General features: G+C 30.3%; 1 protein-coding gene across 1 annotated transcript; it reads right to left on the minus strand.

The window, feature by feature from the left end:
* Nucleotides 1–482: 482 nt before the first annotated feature.
* LOC102674477 lies at nt 483–6,521 on the minus strand. Its single transcript, XM_006611816.2, has 3 exons — nt 5,858–6,521; nt 1,015–5,686; nt 483–934 (listed from the first exon to the last, which is right to left on the minus strand). The coding sequence occupies exons 1-3, from the start codon at nt 6,040–6,042 to the stop codon at nt 923–925; spliced, it is 4,869 nt and encodes a 1,622-aa protein (XP_006611879.1). The 5' UTR covers nt 6,043–6,521; the 3' UTR covers nt 483–922.
* Between the last annotated feature and the right edge of the window lie 658 nt (nt 6,522–7,179).

Below are 7,179 nucleotides of genomic sequence, written 5' to 3' on the forward strand. Positions count from 1 at the left end.
CATACCTCGAGTATCTCGATGTGTCAATCATTGAATTACTACAATTTTATCGCTAAGCAATAATGTTTGTCGGTGCAATTAATAATCTATCTTACTGTGTAAAATACATCATTTCCATATTCTATATATCAAGGATAAGTAGAAGTTTTTTGAAAGTAAATCAGAATATTTTATTTTTATCTATTTTTAGATATAACGATGCATATGAATTAGTAGAGTACAAAAAGTTATATTTTTTTCAAAACAAGGCAATTATTTACATCATATTGCAATTGCAAGTACAGGATTTCATACATACGAAGGATGTAATAGATATACAATTATTTATGATGGAATATGAAACTTTGAAGAATAGTTAGGCTGCAAGATTTGCGTAAAGTTAAGAAAAAACAAATTTTAACGATGTACATATAATAGAATAACTCAATTATTTGAATACGCGTTAACAAAGAAATTCTAACAAAATAAATTATACATTTGTCTACAATTGTTTGTATATATTTACAAAGATGTTCTATTCCATGTTATCTAAGCAAATTAACACATTGCGTTTGGTTTATATAAGCATATATATATAACTATTATTATTACTATTAAAATAATAGAGCTATAATGCGATAAATCTAATAATAAAAAAAAGAATTTTGGAACGCAATGTGTTAATAGGTATATACCGAGCTGAGCATTAATCAAAGTTACATTTTTTTTTTTTTTTTTTGACATACTATACTATAATGACTAACAACATTATACTTTTTGTTATTTTTTACTATAAAAAGAGGAAACGTTTTTTTTTTTTTCATTGCTTAAACAAAACATTAAAATCACAGATTCACGATCATATTCATTAAAAACTAGAAATTATTAAATACGTGTATTACTTTTCGATCGACACCGTTTTTGAAAATCGTGCCTCCATTAGCTATATTGTTGCCTGAAATGAAAAACGATTAAGATCGATGCTTTATGAATGATTGAAATAAATATACAATCTTACGTTCGTACTCGACTTACAGTAATTTTTTCTAATATAGTTTCCGCTGGTTTATCCTTCCGAACGAGCTCTTTTGGACTTGGTTTAATCGGCGTATATTTTTCTTCCTCCAATTCACCTTTCTTCTCCGGACTTTTCAAAGCATTTTGCGCTTCTATCCTTTTACGATTTAAAAATGCCATTCCATGCACTCGAAGATGTTTATCCACAGCTGCCTTATCCTCGAAAACTGCCATACAAACGTGGCATTGATTCGCTTCGATGGACTTCCCTCCAGTTTCAAGATCATCGACGTTATCAGGGGCGTATAACGTATTTTGCGCCATGTACGTGATAGGATCCTCTATCCCATGAAACGCTTTCAGATGCATTTGCAGGCTAGGCGCAACCACAAAATTATCCCCACATTCCAAACAAACCAAATATCGGCCTTTTATTCTATGATTAGAAGCGATATGCTCTCTCAAATTTGCCATATTCGAGCAACGTTGATCACATTTTTTACATCTAAAATTACCCTCGCTATCTTCGGCCGTTACTTGTTTCACGCACAGTCCAAGTCCGGTAAAATTTGCGTGTTTCCCGTCGGTATATTTTTTTGGATTCCATCGTCGTCTTCTTTTCGCATTCGATATGGAATTGTCCGATTTGCGTTTCTTGTTATCCAACAATTCCTTGTAACCTCCGTTAATGAATTCTGGCGATATACGTAACAAATTTGTAGTGATCGTCGATAATTTACACTCTTGCGAATGTTTATTCTGAAAGTGATTACTTATAATAGATTTTGATGTATTTATTAATTCTCCGCATAAATGGCACGAAAAATTGAATATCTCGTTCAAGTTGGTTGGACAGTTTAGAGCAATTCGTCGAGGAATTTTCGGATTGCGCAAAAACACGGTCGCTTTTCCTCCTTTGGTCGACTGTCCGATCTTCTTGGATCGATTCGATTCGAATACGTGTGAAGGAATTCTAGCAAGCGGAGGAGGTTTCAAGATTGATTCATCGCATTGTTTTTGAACTTGGGTTTCGTTCTCTCTCGTCTCTACTTCGATTGATTTCATTTTATCCTTTTCGCGTGATATTTCTTTTTTCAAAGTGTCATTTGTACTTTGCATTTTGATCATTTTCGGAACGATATCTCGTTGAAACGAGTCAACGTCCAATATATCTGAAATCGATTTATTATCCCGTATGTAATCGCTATTATTTTCTTTGGATTCTATTTTTATCGTAGTTGTTGCATTTTCTTCCAATGTAATTTCCGTCCTCGAATTTTCGATCCTTTTGATTATTTTGTTTTGTTCCATTTCTTCGTTTCCCTCGTTCATTTTTGTAAATTTTGTTGCAATTATCTCAGCTTCCTCGTGTTTCGAATTATCCGATACCGAATCGGCCATCGATCTGACATCGAGTATCTTCGGTATAGTTTTGCTCAATTTTGAAACAGAAAATTCTGAATTAACAATTTTGGAACATTGGGGAGCAATGTCGTCATTTATCATTTGATCGTTCGTTCCTTGAGTCGTTCCATTTTCAAATACCTCAGACGTGATAGTCCTAGCATTTATAATCTTAGGCATAACAGTCCCGTCCTCGCAAGATTCCGCGTTTGCGTTCGTGAATTTATTCTGTTGCAAATTACTCTTCAACAAATTTGCCGCGTTTTCTACTTGCAAAACGTTCAACAACACCTCGTGACTTATAAGTTCCTTTAAACGCGTTACGTGCCCACTTTGCAAATGAGACATAATTCGTTTCGGTTCTACGTGAATAAACATACAGAATGGACATTTAAACCATATTAATCTTTGCACGACTAGATGCTTCTCCATGTGCAACATGTAATCTTCGCAACGTACGATGCATCGTCCAATTTTGCACAATACCAGCCTTATAGGATGATAATCATCCCCATCCAAATGTTTATCTTTATGATGTTTTATGTATTCGGAGTAGGAGGGCAAAACGATGTAACATTTATCGCAAACTATTTTATTGTGACTGTGCATAATAGCAAAATGTTTAGCGACAGATTCCATATCTTGAAAACCATCTATTTCGCAAACCTTGCAACCGAGGACACGTTTTTTCAGCGTATGAAAACAAGTGGTCCACGTATGAACCTCTAACGATTTAAATGTCGTAAATTTACGATAACAATCGGGGCATAAATACGGTTTTTCTTTATCGTGAAATGTTTGATGAGCTACGAAACGCGTTGAATTACCTTGGTAAGTTTGACATTTGTGACACACGTGCCTGTAACAAGAACAATAAATATCGTTTTCCGCAGGTTTCGAGAATCCTGGAACATAATACTTGGGTTTTGTAATTTTATTACACGCTTTGCAAATAGGTTTTTCGTTCGTTTGTCGATACTCTGATTCCCATTCGTTCAATGGTATATCTTTTTCCTCTGTTTCATCGCTCGTTTCGGTGCACTTATCAATGCAATGTTTCAACACGGTTTGCAAGATGTGAACGGCTTTCAAATTTTCTTTGATCACATTGTCGGTTACGAAATTCATCACTCTCGATATTTCTTCCCCAATTTCTTGTAAATGATCATAACGTTTCTTTAGTTCGAAATAAGGAAGATGAAAAAATTCATTTAACATTTCTTCTTTACATTTCGTTATCATCGTGGATGTGTCAACAATAGTATAAATTGGCTTCTGGTTAAGAAATTTTACATCGAGATACAAGTTTTGATCCTCTCCTTTATGGAATGATAAACTTTCAAACGAATTGTTCGTATTTTGTACATCAATGCCAATATCTTTATGTTCAATATTTAAGAAAGATACATCGGCCTTTTGAGAACATTTCACCGACGAAGAGGATTGTTTGGAATTAACATCGCAACTCGAACTACTTGATAATTCCGACGGAGATGGTGAAGGTGTTAAAGGGGAAATATCACTATTAAATGAATTTATTTTTTCCTGATTTGATATATTTTCTATTTCAGTGGAATTTAAGGGTATCAATGGTGGAATACCATTTGTAGATTTTGATTGCATCGTTCCTCCTCCATCTTTTATCGCCGCTACTCCCTTGGACGTATTTTTTAAATTTTTAGCGGAACCTGATGATTGTTTAATAATATATTTCCGCCCATTTTGATATACAATTTTGTTCGATAAAGCTCGTCCTTTGCTTTTATTGGCCTCACTTTGATTTTTCGATTTAGAAATATTTTTATTGTAATCTTTGTTAATTTGCAAAAGTTTCTCATTTTCTAGATTTTTTTTCATTTCTAACAATTTCTCATTGTCATCAGGTACTAAGTGAACTACTGTTTTAGAGTGTGACTCTTTATTATTATGAATAGTTGCATTATCAGAAGTTTGTCCTATAAAAACAATCTTTTTGTTGTTAATTATGTGAGACGGTAATTGATTAATAATTGTATTGATATCAACGTGCTTTTTGCTTTGAAACGTGACAACTTTTTGACCAGAATTGACGGTTAATGAATGTACATTTTGTTTAAATTTATCTAACTTATTTTTGCATGTATCCGTTTTTGTTGCACGAGATGGCTCAGATTGCAGTTTAGATAATGGTTCTACTATTAATAAATTATTGAGAAGTGTTTTATTCATCTTTTTGTCGGAGTCTATTTCTACGATATTGCTTTCTGTGATTATTTTAATCGGTGTACTATTATTAGATTTATGCGTTAGATTCTTCGATGAAGATTGTTTATTAGTAGGATATTTTGATAAATCTTTAACATCGCGTTTAGGTGTTATCATAGTATTGCCATAAGACATAACCATATTGGGTGAAATACAATTTAATTGTGTTATTTTATTCCTTTTAAATTTATTAGTAACCATATTTGAAGATTGAAGAGTAGCGGAATCTTGCATTGATTTTACGGAAACTGTTATATTTCTTTTTTTCTTAGTATTTAATGGAATTTCAGGTTCAAAACACTTTGATGTAGGCCCACAGTCAACAAAAGTAATATCGTTTATCGTGCAAGGACTGTCTTCATTTTCGATCACACTTTCATCGGAGATGGAGACTATGGTATCTGTAGAAGATGGGCTCGCCCTTTTATCAACATTTTCAACAGAATCAAGTATTTCAATATCGGAATACATGTTACTATTTTTAGATGTAGAATGAACAGAATTCAAAATAGAAAACTGTTCATCTATTGGTACTTCTAATGGCTTAAAATGAAACCGACCTTTATAACCTTTAAGAATAAGAGTAATTGGATTATTGCTATCTCCTCCTAATTGCCACCAATTGTTAGTAATGGTTTTATCTTTTAACCAATCCATTATATGAACTTTTATTATAAATGTATGCTCCATGAGTGCTTCACAAGTTACATCTATTTCAGGATTCCAATCATTTATATTTGTTGGTATAGGCATTAACATTAAATCACCCATGTATACCAAATTTACATTATGGGTTTTCAAATGTGCAAAAAATTGACATTGATTGTAAAAGATTCTTATTACCCCAAATTTTTGACTTTTACGTAAACCTCTACTTCTTAAATATAAACGTTTCTCACGATCTGATTGCACACATGTTGAACATAATGTACCTTCTATAGAACTATGTTTACAATCGGTCACAAAACAATGTTGACACCAATATCCCAATATCCAACTTTTCCTTGCAATATGATCTTCCAAACTGCTTCGAAAATGAAAGCTAATAGAAAACGAAATTTCTATGTTAAATTTTTATTTCTTATTAATAATTAATTTTATTATGAATTAAATTAAATTAATTATAATTTATTGCTTCGTATACATCAGTTTTATATAATTGTATTTATAAAAGAAAAAATATATTAAATAATAAATGTATCAATAAACTCACCAGTCTTTGCACTGTGTACACATATATAGTGTCTCACATTCTGGAACATGTTCCTTCAAAGAGGGGGGTGGTACTGTTGGCACATAAGGCTGTTTATGTGTTATAAAAACAGCATTTTTCACTGCTGTATAATATTTGACACCCCATCTAGTTTCAATTCTCCTATTCTTTCGTAGCTTTGGCATCAGACTTTACTTATTACGTATCACAGAATTCAGAGTATCTTACACATAAAATCCATAAACATCAAATTGATACTTGAAAATTCATAAATAGAAATATGACTTTGATATGAGCTATTGTAATTACACAATTATTTATAACAATATGTTATAAAGATGGTAAGATATTATAATTTCTACTAATAGAGATAGAGAGTAATAATGTCTTCTGTTCCAATTATCATATACTTTTTTATAACATATAATGAATGCTATGAAATACTATAGATATAAAGAGCACTGTACAAAATTTATTCACAATTGTGTCACAAATTCCACTATTAATTTTTTTTTATAGCATAAAATTTATTAACACAACTCAAGATATTGTTCATCACAAAACCACCATATTCAGCCATGATATGTTTTGCTGTTTGCAGTTCGTCGGTAAAACAGAATTGTTAGTAGGGCAAAATTAATAAAGTAATACATATATATTAGAAAATGATGTGCACATTTAATAATAAATAAAATTATTAAACATTTTTTGTTTATTAAAACCAATATTTTGATTCTTGATATATATTTTATATCATTATATCATTTTCATAGAATTTTATAATTATAACCATTGAAAAAATTATATTTTTTTTTCATTAAATTGAATTATAAACAATTATAAATTCTTAAATCTTTATAAAATCACATTAAAAAATTATATTCAAAAACTTTTGTTAATAAATATAATTTATATTTAAAATATAATTACATGTCTTCACATAAGTAGGTTAAATTTGTCTGAATGACAAGAATAAAGAGACTGATTATAATATATTTTTATTACTTTTATTATTAATAATTTTGAAATGATAATTTCTTTTATTATTTTTATCAGTTAGGATTATATTCTTAATTCTATGACTTAACAAATTAGTCATGTTTTCATCAATGAAATTATATTTTATTTATTATATTTATTTTCACTATAAAAAATGTTGGCTGAACTTTAACCAAAACATTTTATGATATATGTCAACTCATGTATAATAATATATATATTATATATATATATTATATATATATATGTATATATACATATTGTATTATATTATATATATATATATTAACTATTATTATATTATATTATTTTGTAAAATAAAA

The sequence above is a fragment of the Apis dorsata genome, unplaced genomic scaffold (assembly GCF_000469605.1).
Source record: "Apis dorsata unplaced genomic scaffold, Apis dorsata 1.3 scaffold_92, whole genome shotgun sequence".
In the NCBI taxonomy this organism is placed as follows: Eukaryota; Metazoa; Arthropoda; class Insecta; order Hymenoptera; family Apidae; genus Apis; species Apis dorsata.

Excerpts from the sequence above, each read along its gene's own strand:
- LOC102674477 (XM_006611816.2), bottom strand. The coding sequence starts at position 6,042 with ATGCCAAAGCTACGAAAGAATAGGAGAATTGAAACTAGATGGGGTGTC. Across the intron at positions 5,687-5,857 it reads TGTACACAGTGCAAAGACTG|CTTTCATTTTCGAAGCAGTT; the intron begins GTGAGTTTATTG and ends GTTTTCTATTAG.